The 22,974-nt window shown below is 41.6% G+C and overlaps 1 protein-coding gene across 2 annotated transcripts in view; it reads right to left on the bottom strand.

Moving 5' to 3' along the window:
• The window catches only part of LOC121441196 (spermine synthase), a 54,023-nt gene that overhangs the window by 18,495 nt on the left and 12,554 nt on the right, over positions 1–22,974 (bottom strand). The window contains exons 1-4 of one of the 2 annotated variants that reach the window (XM_041642338.1): positions 14,807–14,951; positions 11,690–11,810; positions 6,102–6,195; positions 5,519–5,583 (exon numbers count right to left, since the gene is read on the bottom strand). In XM_041642338.1, coding sequence (XP_041498272.1) covers positions 5,519–5,583; positions 6,102–6,195; positions 11,690–11,810; positions 14,807–14,897 — 371 coding nt within the window. In that variant the 5' untranslated portion in view covers positions 14,898–14,951. Of the gene's footprint in view, positions 1–5,518; positions 5,584–6,101; positions 6,196–11,689; positions 11,811–14,806; positions 14,952–22,974 lie in introns of those variants that run through there. The other variant, XM_041642340.1, reaches the window with a different exon arrangement.

The following is a 22,974-nucleotide window of genomic DNA, read 5'->3' as shown; positions in this document are numbered from 1 at the left end:
TGAGGCAGGTTACTCTGTGGTCTTCAGAAACTGAGTACTACACAATTATTTACCAGTGGCAATGGGATTAAGAAGTTTAAGACAAAATGAAAAGCTTCTCATTCTATGCTTTTGTAAATAATCAAGTGCTTCTGATACGGTGAATATACCAGAAACCACCAGCAGAGGACACTAAATGACAGGAGAAAACACCAAAAGGGGGATTAGTAAATGTAACCCAAACACAAAATAAGAATATACTGGAGACCCAAAAATGAAGTAGTACTCGGTACAGCTATGCAGGTCTGCAATGCTGGAACACACTATCTCTGCCTCACTTCCCAGTATCCTCTCACCTGCTTCAAACAGTCCAGGCACAACCTGATAACAAGTTAACAAGACTATCTTAGACACACACACACACACACACACACACACACACACACACACACACACCTGTAATCTGCTCCAAAACTAACAAAGTAATTTCTCACAACTCCTGCCTTAGCCATTTCATCTTTCCAGGGAATGAATTTATCTTTCCAAATATTAGGCAGACCTGAGGTATTTCTTTTGTTAGGTAATGGCCTAGTTAAGATAGCCCCCAGACAGGTAATGAACAGGACTGGAAGAAGTCCCTTCCTTAGATGAGTAAAGCAAGAGAGGGAACCTGTGGCAATAGGTGATTTTGATCAATCTCAATTACAAAACTATTTCTGCTGTGGGACAATGGTCTGTACCCTGTCGATTATATTTTAAATAAATGCTGATTGGCCAGTAGCCAGGCAGGAAGTATAGGCGCAGTGACCAGGCAGGAAGCAGAGGTGGGGCAACGATAATTCTGAGAAGAGGAAAGCTTGGTCTGCAGTCGTGACCCAGTCACAGAAGTAAGATGTGACTGCCTCGCTGAATAAGGTACCAAGCCTTGTGGCTAGTATAGACAAGAGTAACAGGCTAATATAAGTTATAAGAGGCTAATATAAGTTATAAGAGTTATAATATAAGTTATAAGCCTGAGCTAATGGGCCAATCAGTTTATAACTAATGTAGATCCCTGTGTGATTTCTTTGGAACTTAACAAGTGAGGGAACCGGGAAGGACAACATATTTCACATTAATAATAATAAAGATTGCTCAGTGAATAAGGTGCTTTCAACCATGTCTGACAAATTGAAATTGATCCATGAAAGTCATATAAAAGTGGCAGGATGGGGCTGAAGAGATGGTACAGCGGTTAAGAACACTGGCTGCTCTTCCAGAGGACCTGGGTTCAATTCCTAGCACACACATGGCAGCTCACACCTGTCCATGACTCTAGTTCCAGGGCTTCTGACATACAGAAATACATACAATACAGACACACACATGCAAGTAAAACACCAATGAACATAAAATAAAAATTAAAATTAAAAAAAAGTGGAAAGACTAACTCTGCCAAGTTGTCCCTCTGACCTTCACACCTACCCACAATGTGGTGATATTTTGTTTGTGAACTAACAAATAAAGCTTGCCTGAAGATGAACTTAGTTACCCATACAGGCCAGGCTATGGGTATATAATCCCAGCACTCAGGAGACAGACAGATGGACCAGTGAGTTCAAGGCCACCCTGGGCTACACAAGATTGATTCCTAAAAGAGAAACAGAGCTAGGTGGTGATGGCACACACCTTTAATCCCAGTACTTGAGAGTCACACTCCTTTAATCCCAGCACTCGGGAGGTGGAGACAGGAAGGGATATGGCTAGGTAAGGAGAGAAATATAAGATGGAAAGAGACAGGAGCACATTGCATTCAGTCTGAGGGATTCTGAGTCAGGACCTTGCCCCCTAGTATCAGACTCTGAATTTCTATTAAGACCAATTAGAATTTGAACTACACATATACATGCATAAAAACACTAAATAAATAAACGGCTTTTTAAAAAACTGTTCCCATATATGCTGAACACAAAGTAGAGGATTTCAGGGTAGAAAATCCACCCTAGTTGACAGCCAGCCAGTTCTAACCGGTTATGTATGTCTGCTCTCAACTGGTTTAACATTGCTTTGGTTAACTTGAAAGTCTCTCTTCTCTAGATTTCTAAAGCCTGGCAAGGAAACAAAGATCTCTATCAGGATGTGGCAGCCATTAGCTTAATATGAGTTCAAAGCATCATAAAGTGTGATGCCCTGCAGTGGGCTACCAGGAGATCCCCAACAGCCCCACAAAAATCAACCTTTCCAATCCCATGTCTTCCTGACCTCAACTACACTATACACATTACAAGAATTTTCCCCAAACTATAACTTCTCGTTCCTTTCCACTTCAAAACACAAGACAAACTGAACAGACCAAGAGGTGAATGATCGCCCAACTAGCGGGGCACCCCACTTTCTAGGCCTTCCATAACCTGGCAAAATCCTGGGGCCCCTCCCCCACCTGCAACAACTTCTGTAGTCAGCCAACAGGCAACTTTCCTCTAGGTAGGCTGCTCCAACACACCCATCCCATTGATTGGACCCTGTAAGCTACAAGTCCCACTTTGCCCCCAAACCCTCCTGTCCTATAACCCCCACTCCACCACAACCTCAGAGGAACTCTGAAAAACAAGATACAAATACACAGAGAGGACCAAGAGTTAGGCTGCTCCAACATCCTCACCCTATCCATCTGCCCCTATAAACTACAGGTCTCACTCCGCCTCAAAGGAACTCTAAAGCACAGGCTGCAACTGATGGAAGAATCAAGAGAGCAGACCAAAAGTGGGCCAAGAGAGACCTCAGCGGCTCCATGAGACACCAACAGCGACAATACAGAGCAGACCAAGAACAGCTCCCAAAGATCCAGACAGCAACTGCAAGGATTGGACCAAGAGGCAAAGACACTGCGGGCACCAAATGGAGGAAGAGATGGGTAGGCACCAATGCAAGACACCAATGCAAGAATTCATTCAACAAACTAAAAAGCAACATGGTAACACCAGAACCCAGTGATCATACAACAGGAAAACTTGATCATCCTAACACAGAAGAAGCTACATTTACACAAGGAGTACTGACAACTCAGTGGTTAAAAAAACAATGACATCTTGAAATTTGCATGCAAATGGATGGAACTAGAAAAAACCATCCTGAGTGAGGTAACCCAGACTCAGAATGATGAGTATGGTATGTACCCATAAGTGGATAGTAGCTGTAAAGCAAAGGATTAGGAGCCTATAGTTCATGACCCCAGAGAATCTGAGTAACAAGGAGAACACAAAGAGAAGCATATATAGATCAACCTGGGAAGGGGAAATAGACAACATCTCCTGACAAAACTGGGAACATGGGGGTGGGGGGAGAAGGGAGGGCAGAGGAGGAGGAGGGTGGGAGAAGAGGAAGAGGAGAACTTGAGGGAATGGGATAGTTGAGATGGGGGAAGGACAGAGACAGAGAGCAAGGAAAGAGATATCTTGATTGATGGAGCCATTATAGGCTAGCAAGAAACCTGGCACTAGAGAAATTCCCAGGAACCCACAAGGATGACCCCAGCTAAGACCCTAAGCAATAGTGGAGAGGCTGCCCAAACTGGCTTTGCCCTGTATTCAGATTGATGACTATCTTAAATCTCACCATAGAACCTTCATCCAGCAACTGATGGAAGCAGATGCAGAGAGCCACAGAGGAACGCACTGGGCTGAGCTTCCAAAGTTCAGTCGAAGAGTGGGAGGAGTGAGAATATGTGCAAAAAGGCCAAGACCATGATGGGTCTTACCTAAGCTAACAGGAACCCACCAACTCTGGCCAGACAAGGAAGGAAGCAGCATAGGACCAAACTAGGCCCTCTGAATGTGGGTGACAGTTGCATGGCTGGGGCAGATTGCAGGGCCACTGGCAGTGACACCAGGATTTATCCCTACTGCTTGTACTGGTTCTTTGAAACCCATTCTCTCTGGATGGATACCTTCCTCAGCCTAGATACAGAAGGGAGGATCTTGGACCTTCCCCAAAGCAATGTGCCTCACCCTATCTGAGGAGTGGATGGAGGGTGGTATGGGAGGATGGGAGGAGGGAGGAAGTAGGAACTTGGATTGGTATGTAAAATGAAAAGATAGTTTTTTTAAAATAAAATAAAATAAAATAGATAAAAAAGGAAAACACAAGACAAGTCTTTGTAGAAATCCCAAGGCTTCTCAGTTAAAACTTCTTATTCAATAACCACTACTGAAAAGGGAATAAGAATTTTAGATAACATTACCAAATTAACTGTTCTTAATTTCCTCTATCAGTGAGTGTCAATTCCACACAGAAAAGTGTAACTATCCTCTTCCGGTAATGGGGAGCGGGATAATGGCAAAGTGTTTACAACAAGGTAATCCCAACTTCACATTCTTTCCATCCTTATTTTATAAAAAAGATGTTAAAAACAATGACAAACAAAAGCAAGGTTTATGTTTTGATATAAAAATCTAAAACTTGTGACCAGTCTCACTTAGAAAACTTCACCAACCAGAGTTCTCATAAATACTGAAGGTCAGAAATACATTCTTTTGCTTAACATTTGTGTGTTTGAGTCTGTACACACAAAAAGTACATTTTTTCTAAACATTTGTGTGTTTGTGTCTGTACACATGATTGGGAAGGTCAGAAGAAAACTGTGGACAAGTCAGGTTTCTCCTTCTACCCAATGTTCTGAGGATTGAATTCAAACTTGGCAGCAAGTGCTTTTACTCACTTAGCCAGTTCCACAGCCCCAGAAGTATACTCTATTTACTCACACCGAGAAGCGGCAGTGGTAAAAATCAGAGTGCATTTTGGTGTGGGCCAATACATTTTCCTGGAGTCGGGCATGTTAAAATTCATATGGATGGAAAGGAAACTTGCAAGCAAGACAAAGATGAAGTCCGGAAAGTACTGTGGGTGTGGACAGAGTCAAGGATTACTCAACTGAACTTAGGTGGAATTTAAAATAATCTGTATCCTCAGATCTCAAATATGCACAAATTTTACATGGGGACTGGTTCTTTCAGTACTCTCACGCATCCCATTGCTCTTGCCCACCTAACCACCGGAGGCTAAATAATTACCTAGTTATCCTACATCTGCCCTGGAGCTTTCCTATGGGCTGATCAAACTCCACAGATTGAGTCATTAAGAACTTAAACATCCTACCTTTGCCAACAAGATTTTCCTACTCTGAATCGGCTGTGAGATAAAGAAAACAGTATTCTATATTCTGATCATCAGTGATCTGGGTAAATTCCCTCCATGGCTGTCTGTACCTGGCTTTCTGCTCTTATTGCAATTACTCAGTATCATCTTTCTGCCTCATTATTGGCACCACCACCACTACCACCAACAACACTACCACCCCACCCCCATCCTGTTTGTTTTTACATATTTTGTCCTGTTTGCGATGGGATGAGTGGATGGTTCAGTTCACGGTGTAAGACAGTAGCAGACATTTGACTTTGATCTTCTCCACATCTTCTGCAGACACTAAGATCAACACTGCCATTCTGATTATTTTGCCAATCAAACAAATATTAAAAGGACATGGATGAGCAGGTGGACTTACCGCTTCACCCGCCCAGTACTGTCCTGACTCAGTTCTTTCATTTTTTCTTCTATTTTGTTCAAAAGCTACAATTAAAAGAAATTAGTGAGCTGAGAATATAAAGTGCACAGAACAACTAAATTACAGAGCATGGGCATAAGGCTATGCTGAGCACAGTGTGATACTGGCCAATACACAAGCTCCCATATGCCTACCAGGACTTCCTGGCCCAATTCCACACTCCCACAGTAACTCTCCCTCATGATGCTGCCCTAACCACATTCTGAATATTCCCAAGAGAATAATGGGGCAGAACGCTAAAGAACACTGCAGGTGCAAAACTGTACGGGAAGGTTCTATATTCCCTCCAGCAGGAAGTGAAACCCATTCTTTGCATTCAGGAAGTTAAAAGGAAGGCTAAAAGCTAGATTTCCAAGTCATCTGAAGATTAATTCTTCTGTCAAACTACTTACATGGAGGCAAGTTTAAATTTCAGCTAACCTGAAAGTCAACATTCATGAAGCTAAGCAGACTTTAAGAATCTTAAATCTGGGAAAATAAAATGCGTCACATTTTGAAATGGGTAAGAAAATTGAAAACCAACCCTGTCGGTTTCTTGTTTGCCTTGTGTGTCAGTGTCGTAACTCTGAAGATCCAGCAGCACCAATCCATGGGGATAAATCCTCAAATTGGCAAAGCTACAAAAGAAAGTGTAGTTTTACTGTTAGAAACTGTTATCAGGGCACTTCAAAGAGAAAAGATGCAGTCCCAATCAAGACTAAAAGGCAGTTCTTTTTTCCTTCAATGTCAAAGTTAATTCTCTAGCCTTCTTTTCAATTCCAATTCAGAGGTGAAAAGTGGGACATGGTCACCTGTAGAAGATTTAGAGGACAGGGCCAAATACTAAGCTTTTCATTTTACTTCCTGGGCCTGAAATTGATCTAAGTCTATGACTGATTCATATTACCTAGCTCTATAAATTGATTCAGTCTATGAATCTGACTTTGTGCTTGTGTATGTGGGGGGAGAGATTGGCCAGGAGTCCTAGGTCACCTCCCAAACACTGAAATTACAAGCACATGCCACCCTGCCTTTGTACATGGGTTCTCAGGGGGAAACAGATCCTCATGAGGCAAACACTTAACCATCTGGGCTATCTCATCCTCTGTAAGCATGATGTGGGAGTGTCATATATCAACCTGTTGATTTCATTGGTTAAGCAATAAAGAAACTGATTGGCCCTCATAGGTTAAAACATAGGTGGGAGGAGTAAACAGAATAGGATGCTGGGAGAAAGAAGCTGAGTCAGGGAGTTGCCATGATTCTCCCACTCCAGGCAGACACAGGTTAAGATCATTCCTGGTAAGCCAGCTCGTGGGCTACATAGATTATAAGAAATGGGCTAGTCCAGGTGCGAGAGTTAGCTAAGAAAAGGCTAGATATAATGGGCCAAGCGGTGTTTAAAAGAATACAGTTTCCGTGTAATTATTTTGGGGCATAAGCTAGAGCTAGCCATGCAGGCGGCCGGGTGCTGGGAACATAGGCCACCGCTCCTAATTCAACAGAGTGGCGCCCAGACGTGATGAACTAAATCCACTTAAAAACCTGAGAAGGCTTTAAAATAAGGGAGAGAGAATTTCACACAGATTTTTGCTGTTTGTTGGTGGCTTGCTGTAGAGAGATTTCCTGATTCAGCAACAGCAGCAGAAAAAAAAACTGCGTCATTTTAAAGTGTGGCTTTCTGGGCTGTGCCGCCATTGCGATCTCTGTCTGGATCCTGCGGGAGACAGAGCTTTTGAATGGAGCATTTGGAGTAATGTGCTACGGCTTAGTTGATGGCAATGTAGACTGCTATGTGCCTGGAACTGTGTGTGGCTCAGGGGCACCAAATGGCTCTGAGGCAGGAGCTGCTAGGCTCTGCCATGATGAACTGTGCTGGTCTCAGGCAGGAACTACCGTAATTACCATAAAAACAGCACAGTTAAGGTTTAGACTGGGCAGGAAACAGGCTGTACCTTATTACCGTATTACCTGTACATGGTGCAACTTAAGTTTTTAAGAACTGCTTAACATTTTAAGAAATGCTCCTGGATAGTAAAAAAAATCTTACAGATTCACAATAAAACAGATTCAGACATAAAAGACCACACTGTTGGATGAATGTACGTAGGCTTGAGAGAAAGAAAAAGAATATAGAAAATAAAACTAATGGTTTTAAAAAAAAAGGTAAAGTCTTTAAAGAGACAGAGTACAGATAGTTATAGATTAAGAGAAATAAAGTAAAAATAAGCCACGTAAAAATGGAAAATTCACAGAGTCTGGATCCTTTGTATTATTGTGTTTTCTTTAAAAATTTTGTCTGTGAAGGAGCTAAGTACAGAGAGACATTTCATTACATGGGCTGCCAAGCTAAACCAGAATGGACATAAGGGTATTACGATTTCAAAATTTGGATCTTAGGATATGATGCTTTGGAGAGGGTCTTCTTTTGTTTTCACAGAGGACCAGACCCTGTGGATTGCATCTATCCCGATATGGTATGATTGATAGACCACGGCCTCCCAAAAAGTTCCTGTAAACACCCTCAAAAAATTACTTCACTCAACTGCCAACTGAGATAAACTTGGCACAGGTTACACCCTAAATGACCTAATTAACGATGCCCCCATTCAGCAGGAAGCAGTTTGGAGAGAAATAACTGCACCCATATTCCCAAATATTGTTTATAAATGTTCTTTTACATTTAAAGGGGGAAATGATGTAGGTATGAATAATTTGCATTGGTATGGATTTTAAGGTCAATTTTGTTATATGTATAGGTATTTCTTGATCTTGATTAAGGTATTGTGATTGTGTAGTTCATTTTTAAAATGTAATGTATAATTAGGAAATATAGGTTGTTGATGGATAATCATGAATAATAGTCAAGTTTGTAGTCATGTCACTTAGATTTTCTAGGTATATAGAAATATATTTCAGATAGGCATTCTTCATACCTCTCAAAGGCTGCAGAATATGGCATTTAAAATATTTTAATAACTTAGGACTTTTCATGACAATGAGACATGTCTGCTCCTGGCGGCACCAATCTACTTTGAGAGGAAGATGGGCATCGAAGAGGATCCTTATGGAGTTGGTTAGCCATTTGGGCAAGAAACTGCTCTTGCCTGGACTATTGCATAAACTGAACACAGAGAACCCGCAGAGAGAGGACTACTGAACTTGCCTAAAGGTGAGATGATCTTTCGGGGTTCTTGATTCATGAAAGAGTCTGCGAGACATTCTGCAGGACGCAGCAGATAGTGACTGAACTGACTTTGAAATTTCCTGCTTCATGAAAATGTCTGCTGGATACTATGGGCCTGAAGGCTGAAGATGGATGCCCCAACAGTACAAAAAAACTTTGGGTGACTGTCCAGGCTGCGGGATGTCTCTGTCATTTCTAGAGTTTTTTTATTTCTTGTTTACTTAGGTAGTATTATATCCTTCTGGAGTCTTTGATGGAGTTGAAGAATGAATAGAAGTTATAGTTTTCCTTAGTTATGATAAAAGATAAAATAGATATAAATATTGTAACTGTAATTCTTGCTTGATAACTGTTTTGTTATATGTAATTTTGCTATGTTAAAGTTAAAGCCTTCCTTTTTTTGTTTAAACAGAAAAAGGGGAAGTGATGTGGGAGTGTCATGTATCAACCTGTTGATTTCATTGGTTAAGCAATAAAGAAACTGCTTGGCCCTCATAGTTTAAAACATAAGTAGGAGGAGTAAACAGAATAGGATGCTGGGAGAAAGAAGCTGAGTCAGAGAATCGCCATGATTCTCCCACTCCAGGCAGACGCAGGTTAAGATCATTCCTGGTAAGCCAGCTCGTGGGCTACCCAGATTATTAGAAATGGGCTAGTCCAGGTGCGAGAGTTAGCCGAGAAAAGGCTAGATATAATGGGCCAAGCGGTGTTTAAAAGAATACAGTTTCCGTGTAATTATTTTGGGGCATAAGCTAGAGTTAGCCATGCGGGCGGCTGGGTGCCCGGGATGCAGCCCCACTGCCCTTATTCCAACATAATCATGTGATTTTTAGTTCTGTTTTTGGTTTTCCTGAGCATGAGGCCTGTCCTGGAGTATAGATAATATACCCAGTGTGATCCCATTGAAAGAAACCCTGTTTCCTTCTACCAGCAGGTATTAATTAAAATTAGCTTCTTGGCTAGCTAAGGTTAACACTTTGTGCCCACTTACCCTTCTCCAGTGCTGGAATTTTGTCTGGCTTGAACTGCCTCTGGTACTTGCTGGGCTCTCCCAACTAACCTACCATGTTCAGTGCTAGCTGGAAGGCTAAGAATGGTGTAACTTTTGAACAAATTGTTTACATACAAAAGGGAAGAATGTGTGACGAAACCATTACGAGTATTTTAATCTAAACACTTACTTTCTACCTGGTAATGCAGGCGCACGCCTTTAATTCCAGCATTTGGGAGACAGGGACTGGTGGAGCTCTGTGAGTTGGAGGCCACCCTGGACAGCCAGGGCTGTTACACAGAGAAAACCGTCTCGGAAAAAAAACAAAATAGTAACAACAACAACTTACTTTCTACATTGGTCTCCTTTTTTAGAATTGGCCTCAGGGACTCACCTGAAGGTATTATTTAGTCCTGAAATATATTTCCCCCATCCTCCCACACATTTCTGAACGATTCTTGACACTCAAAAGATCCCTTCTGAAGAAAGAATAATTCTAAGGGCTTTGTATACAAATGGAATTGTGACTGGAAAGATATAAAGAACACTGTTTGCTCTTCCAAAGGACCTGGGTTCAATTCTCAGCACCCACAAGGCAACTCAAAACTATATGGCTTCAGGCATTACATGCAAATGGTAGAAAGACATATATGTATGTAAAATATCCAAACGCAGAAAATAATTTTATTTATTTATTTATTTGTTTATTTAGGAGACAGGGTTTCCCTGTGTAACAGTTCTAGCTGTCCTGGAACTAGCTCTTGTAGACCAGGCTAGTCTCGAACTCACAGGGATTCACCTGCCTCTGCCTCCCAAGTGCTGGGATTAAAGGCATGTGCCACACAGCCCAGCTCTTAACTTTTTAAATAAAAAACAGATAGGTAAAGCTTTGTTACAGAGGCTTGGGAGATGGCTAAGACTGGAAACTTTTCACCTTTGTGTGAAGGAACCCATCAGGCAGCAGTGTTCAACATGCTCTAATCCACAAAAAAAAAAGAACCACAGCAAAAATAGAGTGAGGGTACATGACAAAGAGAGACTGAGTATAGGCCTACATGAAACACTGGGCTAGAGGAGAGCTGAAGGCCCTCTGTTTTTGGAAGCAGGGGACAAGAGAGAGCTGAGGAAGGCTAGTGGTTCTACTGAATATAGGACAGTCTAAAGGAAGAAGTTATCACTTTAGATATACCTGAGGCAACTGGTAAACACATACATGAAGACTGGCCACATAGGCACAATATGAGTCTGCGCTTGGCTTACCTTTGAGAAGCATCCCCCACCCCCTCACCCTCTACCCCATCAGTCCTCTCTTATGGTTTCTTGTAACCTTCCATTTCCAGCCTCCAGGATCTCTTCCTCCTTTTTCATGATACCCTTTCTAGTTTCATGACTGACAAACATAAACACACACACATGTAATTTTAAATGTAGTTTCCATGAGATAAAACACAGGATATTCACCTTCCTGAGCCAGACTTGTTTCCATCCTGTGTTTTACTATGGTCTTTAGTTAAAAATAGTCTCTTTTAACAATGGTCTAGCCAGCAGCTGTAGCAACAATGCAACCAGGGCCTTGTTGGAAATGCAACAGGCGAGGAGGGGACTCTGACCCAGAACCACTGGAGCAGAAAGTCTGAGGTGTGAGTGTGGCGGGGGGGTCCAGAAATCGGTTTTAACCAACTCCACATCATTGCCGGCCAAATATCACACTATTTCTGTTGCCAGGTGTCTTGTTTTGGTCCTAGTCACATAGAAGAATCACTAGGGCTTTAAAGAAATACAGAGGTCCAGGTCCAATGGCCTTCTGCTCTGGGGGAAATGCCTGGGCAGGAAAAGGTTGTAAAAGCACCAAATTTTAGGCCCCTCTAAAATTGTCAAATGACAAAAAAAAAGTTTGAATATCATCCCCTAACCCCAACTTTGTTTCCATCTAAAGCCCATGAGATCACCTTACCTGCCGTTTTTGTTCGTGTAGGTTGCTAAATAGCCATGGTCCTGCCAGGTGTGCACTGACTCTGTCATCCCCTGCTCCTGAAAAATGGACTGAAGGCCTTTCAGAATGGCCTCACCGTCAGCTGGAAGACAGGAAACATGGGGAGGTGATTATGAAAAAGGTATCCAGAAGAAAAGCTAAAGGCCGAAGTGTGAGTTCAGTAGTAGAGTACTAGCCAGTATGGCTGGGGCCCTAGGCTCCATCCCCAGCACCACAAACATTCAAATGAAATAAACTAAATACATTAATTAAATAAGTAAAATCAAATTTAAATAATTAAATTAATTAAATAAAAAGTAAGAAAAGCTAAAGTGAGTGACATGATCTGATGACTTACAAGAAAATCTAAACATTCTCCACCCTGTATGGAAAGGCTACAAAGAACACCCGGCTACCCAATAAGAACACAAGGAATGACCACAAATACCAAAAACACAGGGAAATAACCATTCAATGAAACTAAAGATTTCAAAAGAATGAGGTTCCATTTTCAGCTAAATATATTAGTGGGAACACATAGTCCTAACAAGGGGATGCATACCAATTATTGATGAGCTTCATTACCAATAGGAATTTTTGTTTAATTTTCTGGATGTTTACAAAAGGAAACTGTTGCTGATATAAACAAAAAATAGAAATTAAAAAATGACATCCAGTAACAAACTCGGAACCAGCAAAAACTGAACAATCCCAACAGAAGAAACTACTGGGTCGTGAGTATTTCCTCTCTCCATCCTGCCCCACCTCACAACTCGCCCCTCTGTAGAGCTTGGCACCATGAACTAACTGGCTGGACATGCATGGTGGCTCTGGAGGCTAAGACAGGAGAATTTGCCAAGAGTTCAATACCAGCCTGGCTACAGTGTGAGTTCCAGGTCAGTCTTGGCTACAGAGTGAAGCCCTGTCTCAACAAAACGAAAGAAAACAAATCAGCATTCATTAACCTCCAACAGGCTCATTTGGCAAAGTCAGAATCTCCAACAACATGGCAATACTTGAAAGAGCAAAATTCAGTTAATCCTGCAATTATATCTGCAAAGCAGCCATTCCCTGAAAAAGGTAAATGAAGAACCAATGTAGACTGGCTCCTCATGGGGAAAAAAAGAGAAGAAACAGGCCTTTACTAGGGAAAGTCTTTTGCAGATGTAATTGAATTACATATCACCAGATAAGGGCATCTAGACTGTCTAAGTGGGCTTTAAACCCAATAAGTGTCCTTTTAAGAGACAAAAGACACAGGGAAAATGAAGGGCAAGTGACTTGATAGCCAAACTGAAGGAGCTTAAGTCACCTCCAAAACAAAGCCTCAAATCAGACAGAAAGGCAGGACACAGAATCATGCCATACACCCATTCCAACAAAAGCAGCTGGGAATACAAGCGGCAGCCCAATGAATCACTGAATTCTCTTCCTAGCAAAACCGTACCTTTGGCAAACCCATTTGTCAGAAAATAATCCAGCTTGCTTTGCTCTTCTGTAACTGGTTTTAGGAAATTAAAACAGAAAGTCTGAACTGTATCTCCAGAACCACAGCATTTAAGACAACCCATCTCCCCTAAAATGTATTTCTGGGGGCTAGAGAGATGATTCCATCTGTGTAAAAGTACTGGCTGTTCTTCTAAAGGAGGAGTTTAACTCTCAGTACCAACATGGTGGCTCAAAACCATCTGTAACTCCAGTTCCAGTCGGGATCCAACATCCTTCTGGCCTCTCTAAGCACCGCATGCACCATAGTGCAGACACGTTGTGCTGGCACAATGTCAACTTAGGTCAATTGGACACACAAACCTGAGTTATCTGAAAGGAGGGGAACCTTAATTGAGAAAATGCCTCCATAAGAGGGGGCTGGAGAGATTGCTCAGTAATTACGTTGTTCTTCCTGAGGACCAGGGTTCAATTCTCAGCTTCTACATGGCGGCTCACAACTGTCTCTAACTCCAGTTCTAGGGAATCCAGCACCCTCACAAAGGTACACATGCAAGCGAAGCATCAATGCACATAAAGTACAAATAAATCATTAAAAATTTTAAAAGATTCGCCTGTAAGGCATTTTCTTGATTAGTAATTGGTGGGGAAGGCCCAGCCCACTGTGGGTGGGGCCATCCCTGGAATGGAGGTCCTGTGTTCTATTAGAATGTAGGCTGAGCAAGCCATAAGAAAGCCAGTATGCAGCAACCCTCCATGGCCTCTACATCAGCTCTGGCCTCCAAGTTCCTGTCCTACTACAATTCCTATCTTGGCCTCCTTTGATGGACTAGGATGTGGCAGCATAAGCTGAATAAACCCTTTCCTTTCCTCCACAAGTTGCTTTTTGGTCATGGTGTTTTATCTAGCAATAGAAATCCTAACTAAGACAAACATGCAGGCAAAACACCCATACACATAGAAAAATATAAAGGGGGAAAAACATTTGATTTGCAAACTTGATCACATGAATGAAACCTGTTTAAGTTCCGTTTACTTGGCATCATAACCTATTGGATCAGTACACTGTGCAGGTGATTGAGCCGAACACAGTGCAGGAAGGAAAAGAAAACCCAGACCAATAGAAGCTACCCTAAATGTGGAAATCACTGTGTCATTTTACAGTTCTCCTTGGCTAGACAGATGTTCTCTGTTTTGAGAGTGTATAAAACAAATAATCACTCCTGGTAAATGGCCTCAAGGCTGTGTTCTTGTTGGCATGCTACAAAACAAAACAAATGAAAGGGGGAAATCCAGCATTATCCTGGATGTGATGAACCAGGAACTGGAACCTGGTGTGGCGAGCTACTATAAACTCAGTTACCTGGGCCAAGGAAATGGGATGCTTCAGATGCCATGCAAAGTTCTTGATTTCTGCCAGCATGGTAGCCATCCCTTTTTCTGACTGGTACAACTAACCAAAAGGCATCATATGGACTAAAAGCACCCCTCTGGCCAGGCTAAAGATAAAAACCAAAGGGTTAAAAAAGAAATCCAATTTGAAGTGTTACTTGTTTCCACACTATGGGCATTACACCCCTCCACCCTAATTTAGTAAAACCAGGCATGTCTGAATGAAAGTGTTTGTGGAAGGCTAATTATTTACTTACTCACCTGCCCAGAGTGTTTTGTGGATCCTGGATCCTGTGGGTGTCTTGAGTGGGCCAGCCTTGCCAGGAAGGTGTCTGTAGGACATTGGGGTCATTTTATTTGCTTTACTGCCCACTTCACATCCATTTTTTTCCTGATCTGGGGCCTCTCTTGTTATCCCTGCTGTACTCAGGCCCTAAAGACTCTGGAGGGAAGAAAGGGGATGAATAGTCCCCTTTTACAAGAGTCAGGGTTTAATAGAAGACTGAAAGCCAGGGCTCTGAGCTCTGGTGGTGACTTACTTATCTTGATCTTAGGTGCTCAACAGATGTTTGTGCAGGTAAATGAAATTCATTTTCAATTAGCTAAATTCACAATCATTATTATTTTATCTCTACATAGTTTAGAAACCATCTAGATCAGTGGTGTTGAATCCTAAGTGCACATTATAAATCACCTGGAGAATGATTAAAAATTCCCATGCCATCTGCTTGACCAAAATAAAAACCTGAGTGTGGGACCCAGAAACCAATATTTTTAAAAACTCCCTGAGAATTTCCAATGTGCAGTTATCTAAACCATCCTGTGCAAAAAAAGAAAGAGCTGAAGGTATATCCCTTACCATGTGCAGTCCTGAGTTCCATGTCCAGGACTAAGAAATATGGACCCTCCACCCAGCATTTTCACACTAAATACACTCAAGTTCAAAAAGCTACAGAACATACTCAGGGTGTGTATTTGATAAAAACATATTATTTGCATCTGAAATTCTCAAGCAACAAAAATAAAGCCTAGCCAGGCATAGTGGTGCATGCCTTTAATCCCAGGGAACCAGAGGCTGATAGATCTCTGGAAGTTTGAAGCTGGTCAGAGCTATTGAAACTGTCTCAGATAGATTAGATAGATAGATGATAGATGGACAGACAGATAGTTTTCCTCAAGATAAAGTCTAAACTCTACTAATTAAAGTCATTAGTATTCCATGAAATGCTCCAGAAAATGCTTTGCAATACTGAAAACCTAACCTTCATACATGTATGGTACACAACATGAAACTTGACCCAAAAAACTGGGTTTGCTTTATCAGCATACCTCAATATTCAAATTGGGGGTGAGAGTAACAATTTATGAAGGACCAACTTGTCCCTTTCAGGACGTTAAAAACTCCAGTCATCTATCAAATGACAAGGATGCATCGCCCTTGACAAAAAAAAAAAAGTGCCCAAGTTCAGGAAACAGGAGAAAGAGTAGTAAATACTTTTGAGAACTACTAGATACCCTATACATGGTGAAATGAGAGTGAGACCGGAGTGAGACCGGAGTGAGACCGGAGGATATCCAAATTTGACAAAACAAGGTAGGACAGCGGCATCATAAATGCCTACAGATCAGGAGAAAATGTTAAGAAGATCCGAAGGCTAAGAGATGAATGTACTTTAAAGTAGACATAATAATCCAAAGTAGGCCAGTAAACTGCTGTTTGGAAGTTCTGAGAAAATTTATTACAATGGCCAAGAAAGTTGAGGTATAACATAACCTTTGAATTAGTACTAAGAATCTTCCAAAAGGCTCCAAACAGTGACCTCTCCCAAGGTAAACATATGTTCTTTTTCTAATGAACAACACAATGTTCCCATTTCTAGGATGCTACCTTTGTTTATTTGACAACAACTTATGATGATGTGGCATATATATATATATATACACACACATATCTCACCAATAGCAAAAACAAAAGAAAGGACAATAGGAATGGAAAAAAGAAAAGGAACTGAGACCCTAAATGTCAGGCTGGAGAGAGCGTTCAGTTGATAAAGTGTCTGCTATACAAAAATGAAGGCTTTAGTTCAATCCCCAGAACCCACGTTTAAAAATTAAAGCCAGGCATGGTGGAACACACTTATAGTCCCAGTGTTGTGGAGTTAAAGGTACAGCTAGGCAGATCCATGGGGCTCACTAGCCAGCCAGCATAACCTGAGCCTCAGGTCAGTGAGAGAGTCTGTCCCAAAAAGTAAGATGGAAAGAACCTGAGGAATGATACACAAGGTTGACCTCTAGCATTCATACATACTTGCACACATATTTCTCTTTCTCTCTCTCTCTCTCTCTCTCTCTCTCTCTCTCTCTCTCTCTCTCTCACACACACACACACACACACACACACACACACACACACACACGGGCGGGGGGCTAACTGTCATCTCTCCTACCAGGACTCTCTTTGAGAAACTCCTCCTCTGACCCCTCGCCCCAGATGGCTGAAGGCCAAACCTGTCTGTGCTGCTGGACTCCACCTGCTAGGCAGCTGTTCACACAGTTCCAATCTGAAATCACAATCCGGCTCATGGTGTCTCTTCTTCTAAGTATAGAGGATGAAGCTCTGTAATCTCAAACTCTAAAATTCACTTATAATATTCTATGAAATAGCAAATTCAGACTGTATATAAGTTATATCTGAAACATAAAGAAGTAGCTATAGAAACACATAAATGCTGTATTTAAACTTATATCCCATCACCAAACCTATAAATATTCAAAAATTAAGTAAAAAACATTTAATGTACAATCTAAAACACTTCTGGACTCAAGTATTTCTGGTGAGTGAAACTTTACCCGAACCATTGGCCACATTGGTTCTAAAAATGTACCTAAAATAGTACCCTCCTACCAACCTTTTCCTACAAACCCCCAACACAGTCTCTGCTCCACCCAAATTCCCTGGCTGGGACACATCTCACTTGGAGACCTAACTTCCTCAACCATAAAATAGATCAGCTGCATGTGCCGCCATAGGGTAAGCAACAGGTTAGCTGGAACGACCTTAGGAGCCCAAGGAGACATACTGACTAAAAACCCAAGATGCTGATAAAGACAGAAAACTTGTCGTGCCTTCAGTCCAGGTCCTTCTTCATTTTTAGGGAACAAAATACACCTTTATCAAGCCCAGTACATTAGAGGATGCCCTAGGGAATTTGGCAAATTCTAACACTTGGGACTTTGATGTATGGCTTTACATTTTTCAAATTAAAAAACTACTCTTAGGAAAACTATGGCCTGGACACACTGAATGTCTTGAGAAATTTCTAAAGCTGTAAACTCCAGCTGTGTCTTATGAACAGATGCCGTCTTTCATTCAGAGTCATGGGACTCCACAGCCAACTCAGCTGGTCATCCCATGGGCAGTCTTAAATCTCCTCTATAAGAGGAAGGAATTGGAACAATTTTTTTCTCTGCACTGTTTTTGGCTTTCACATTCACACAGCATCTGGCTTCTGAAATGGGAGGGTGTTGAATTTCTATTCTGGTCAAGCATACTTTTAATTGTAAAGCCTGGGAATTCCATACCTCATCATTAATCCCCCACCAAAACTACTCTCCCACAGTAGGGCTCAAGCCATTTAAACTCCATGGGATGTTTAAACAGTCTCATCATCACATGCTAAAAGTGATGAGCTAGAGACAGAAGGCCACTCCTACAGCAGCTGCAGACTAAGCCACTCCAACTTGGTCTTTCCAAAGCTCTGAAGCTTTTACATGGAAAGACATTCTGCAGCCGCCTGCAGGGAAACTACTAACACACCAAAGTTCTTTCTCCTAAACCCCAGACTCACATTAGCGCACATTCAAAGCTAAAGAACTTAGGCTTAAGCCATGTAGTTTCCTTCACACATAAACTAACTTTGGGGTTTTTTGTTTTTTGTTTTTTTCATAATCAATCCCAAAAGAGGAAGCAAGGAACACCAGAACACAATCCACTTTGAAGTCTTAGTCTCCTTAAAAATCCATTTGAGGGGGTGGTGGTGGTAGTAGTAGTAGTAGTAGCAGGAGCAGCAATGATGAGCACCCAACTGCAGGCATTAATTCAAACTTGTAACTGTACACTAAAATGCCTTCTATGTGAATTATGGCGATCCAAAAAGAACTGTGTGTTCAGGAATTACCAACCACTGGCATGATTCCTTTTGTAAAAGACTATAAAGCACCACTCACAGGCTTCCTCTCAACCAAGTATTCCCTAAAGTCTCCAGAAATTTGCTGGTCTTTTTGTTTGGTTTGGTTGGGCAGTGTCTGTTTGGGAGGTTGGGGGAGGTAGGGGCAGGTGTGATGGTTTTGTTTTTTTGTTTTTTTTTTTTTTGAGGGGATGCAGCATGAATAATAAAAACCCAAAGACAGATATTGGGGTTCAACCTGAAGATCAGAAAAGCAAAGAAGATCAGAAAAGCAAAGCAGCCAGCTACTACAGAGTTCTTACCTCTACACCAAAGCCGGGTAAGCCTATTCTCAGTATGACTGCAGACTGAGACCTTGAGCTCCTGTCTCCTCCTGTCTTCTATTCCTCTCTAGTGCTGGGATTAAAGGCATGCACCTCTACTGCCCAGCCTCTATGGCCAACTAGTATGGCTGCTGGATTAAAGGTGTATGCCACCACTGCCTGGCCTGTATAGCTGACTAGTGTGGCTAGCTTTGCACTCTGATCTTCAGGCAAGCTTTATTTATTAAAACACAAATAAAATATGACTATAAGGGAAGTGTTTAAATTTTTATTTATTTATGTACATTTGTAGTCTTTTGTCTAAATGCATGCATAAAATACATGCAGGTGCTGAGGAGGCCAGAAGACCGAATCAGATGCCCTGGAGCCAGTTACACCAGTTGCAGGCCACCCATCCAACATGAGCACTGAAAACTAGCTGAATTAGAGTGCCTTGGAAAGGCAGCAAGAGCAGCAAGGGTTGAGCCATCTCTCCAGTGCCTTGTTTTTTGTTTGCTTTTGTTTTGTGACAGTCTGACTATGTTGTTCAGGCTAAGCCCAAACTCCTGCACTCAAGCGATTCTCCTGCCTCAGCCTCCTTAGTAGATGAGACTACAGGCATGCATCGCTCTGTGTGTGTGTGTGTGTGTAACAAGTGTGTCTCATCTCAAACAACAGTTGCATGGCAATTAATCACCTCAAACAGAAGCAGATATGAATGTTTGGTGCAACGTGACTCATAACTCCCAAAAAGCAAAAGCAACCAAAATGTCCATCAAGGTATAAATGGATGAGCAATGTGTGTTATTATCCATCCTGTGGGCTGTTACTCAGCCACAAATGAAACAAAGTACAGATACATGCTACATTCAACATGGATGGATCTCGAAAACATAAAGAAGCCAAATATAAGGGACTAGAGAACACACAACTCTATCTCTATGTGATCATAAATGCTAACTCTGAAAGATAGCTGTTGCCAGAGCATGGGAGGAATCAATGATAAAGAAGTCAGAAGTGGGTCTGGAGAGATGGCTCAGGGACTAAGAGCACTGGCTGTTCTTCCAGAGGACCCGGTTCAATTCCCAGCACCCACATGACAGCTAAAACTGTCTGTAACTTCAGTTTCTGGGGATCTGATACCTCTGATACCTTCACACCAATCCACATAAAATAAAGTTAAATAAATTATTTTTTAAAGTCAGAAGGAACTAGGCTAACAACTAGGGAATAACAAGGTTTCTTTCCAAAGCAATGAAAATATTCTAAGACTGACTATGGTGGTAGTCACAGAACTCTGTGGATATTATACTGAAAACTATAATACAGCCAGGGAATCATATATCCAAGTTGCATATGGAGTTTTAAAACCTGGTCCCAGCAATTCTAACAGGCTATGCTTGACCTGCAAGGCCTTATTCTAGTAATCTAGGGTAACTGTGGGCTTAGATAAATGGCTCTTCTCAGCCTTAAAGGGGAATGAGATAGACATACTTTAGTACCTACTACATTAGGTAGACATACTTCTTAGTGATCACCAAGCTTTAGCAGAATCAAGCAGGAGTCTGACCTAAAGTAAAAAAGACAGGACACAAATGAAGACAGATGCCGGCTTTCATCTTGTTCTTAGTTATTTTGTGGGCCAATGTAAAGACTCAATACCTTTAAGAAAATACAGGTTTTCTGGGCTAAAAGCACTTGCTCTTCCAGAAGACCTGGGTTCAGTTCCCAACACCCACATCAAGCAACTCACTACTGATTATATAATTCCAGCTCCAAGGGATTCCTATGCCTCCTTCTGACCACTGCAGGCACCCAAACACACAGTTATGCACACATACACATAAATAAAATTTAAAAGCTTTTAGAAATTCAATTAGTGGTATCTGTTACAGTGTGGATCATAACTTAATAAAGAGGTCAGAATAAACTCAAAGAAATGAGCTGAGCCTTCCTATTCCTGTTTACTCAGAGATAACCAAGGAAAGACAAAGTCCCTCCAACACAAGTCTCTGCTAGGCTCAGGCACAGCTGCAAGACAGCAGGTAAAGACCACAGAGTAGGTAGGGAGTCTTTCTTTTTTTTTTCTTTCTTTTTTTTTTTTTTTTTGGTTTTTCGAGACAGGGTTTCTCTGTGGCTTAGGGAGTCTTTCCATCTCTTCTCATCACCCAACAGTAAAGGTCTAAAGAGCACTCTTAAGCTCTTAAGTATGAGACAACCACAGGACTCTTCCTGTGCAGTTATCCTGCTGCCAGAGCTCCTAATGCTCTTCAGTCACAGAAGAGAAGTATGGCTGCAAAATGCAGACCAGAACAACGATGAGTTAGCAATTTTAAGTCAGGCTTGCTCTAGACCACGGTTTTTGATGTTCATAAAGAGCAACCCAACCAAGAAACATTAACTTCAGAAAGAAATAAGAAAAAAAGGCCAACTGAAGTTAGATTAACAGCCATGTAGCACCAACACAGAAATAATAGCCAGACTCCTTGCATGCAAACACACATTAAGGCCAGCCAGATGGAAATGTTTATGAAGTACTAGCCACAATGACTATTCCTTAAAATTTACAACATACCAAGTTATAACATAATGGAAATGTGCTGCTAATTTCCCTGCACTGCCATCCCATTTCCACTGCAACAGAAAACAGTTAAAGGGACAGACATTTCTAAGGACACAATGGGGCCAATAATAGCTTCCCATAACATACCTACCCTAGATGGTGGGCAGATGCAGTTGTTTCACTTTAAAAATCAGTCATATCAACCTGTGCTCTATAAGCCTGGTAAGTGAAGAGGAGCTTACAAAAATGTAATTTAGCAAACAATTCTGAGTCTTCTTTGGTTTGGAAACAAAAATACCAATAAAAAATTATATCCCCTCTTTCCTTGTAAGACCATTTTCTTCACAAAACTAGGAGTCTAGAGAGGGAGACAAGCCCAGGTCTAGGCTTCACCCTCACAGCCTATGTTCACCTGGAGAGCAAACTCCAATCTTCCTTCTAATTTAACCTATGGGAGAATGTAATCAAGGTAGAGAAATAAAGCACAGTAGACTGGAATATGGCTCAGTGACTAAAGGTGCTTGCTGCCAAGTCACATGAACCTGATTTGATACCTAGAAGCCACATTGGAGGAAAACTAACTCCTCCCGGCTGTCCTCTGACCTCCATACGCACACTGTGGCTCAGGCACAGGAACCATGTGCCTTGGGACAGGAACCATGGTGCCAGTGCACATGCATGTACACATACACATAAACCAAACTAAAAATGTAAAATTGGTTTAATTTTTGTTTTTAAATTGTATTGAGATTATAATTATGCAATCTCCCTCTTTCTTCTCCCTAAGCCTTCCCATGAATACTTCCCCTGCCCCATTGCTCTTTCAAATTCATGACCTCTTATTTATTGTTACATACAGACACACACTCCTAAATAAATACGGCATGCTTGGTCTGTATGATGTTACTCGTATACAGATTTTCAGGGCTGATCATTTGGTATTGGATAACAAATACCAAACACTATTTCTCCTGCTCTCAGGATTCCTTAGTTGTGTATAGGTCTTTGTGTAGAGTTAAGTGTCTGAGCTTTTTTCCCATCCACATAAGCATATCTATGCATGTCATCCTTAAAATTGTTTAAATTTTTACAAAGCACAGAGGGGCTGGAGAGATGGCTCAGTGGGTTAAGAGCCCCTGCTGCTGTTCCAGAAATCTTGGAGTTTGGTTCCCAGCAACCATGTGGCAACTATAGCAGTCTGTATTTCCAGGTCCAGAGGATCCAGTGCCCTCATCTGGTTTCCGGGAGCACTGTAAACATATGATGCACAGATATAAAATGAAGGCAAAACAACCATATGCATAAAGCAAAAGTAAATGAGACTTTAAAAAACGCATAGGGATGGAGCCTTTGCTAAGGCCTGGCTTTTATTTTGGG

The sequence above is a fragment of the Microtus oregoni genome, unplaced genomic scaffold (assembly GCF_018167655.1).
Source record: "Microtus oregoni isolate MIOR12 unplaced genomic scaffold, Mior012 000074F_000, whole genome shotgun sequence".
NCBI lineage: Eukaryota > Metazoa > Chordata > Mammalia > Rodentia > Cricetidae > Microtus > Microtus oregoni.
The sequence above is the reverse complement of the archived record's forward strand: the minus strand, read 5'-3'. Positions and strand labels throughout refer to the sequence as shown.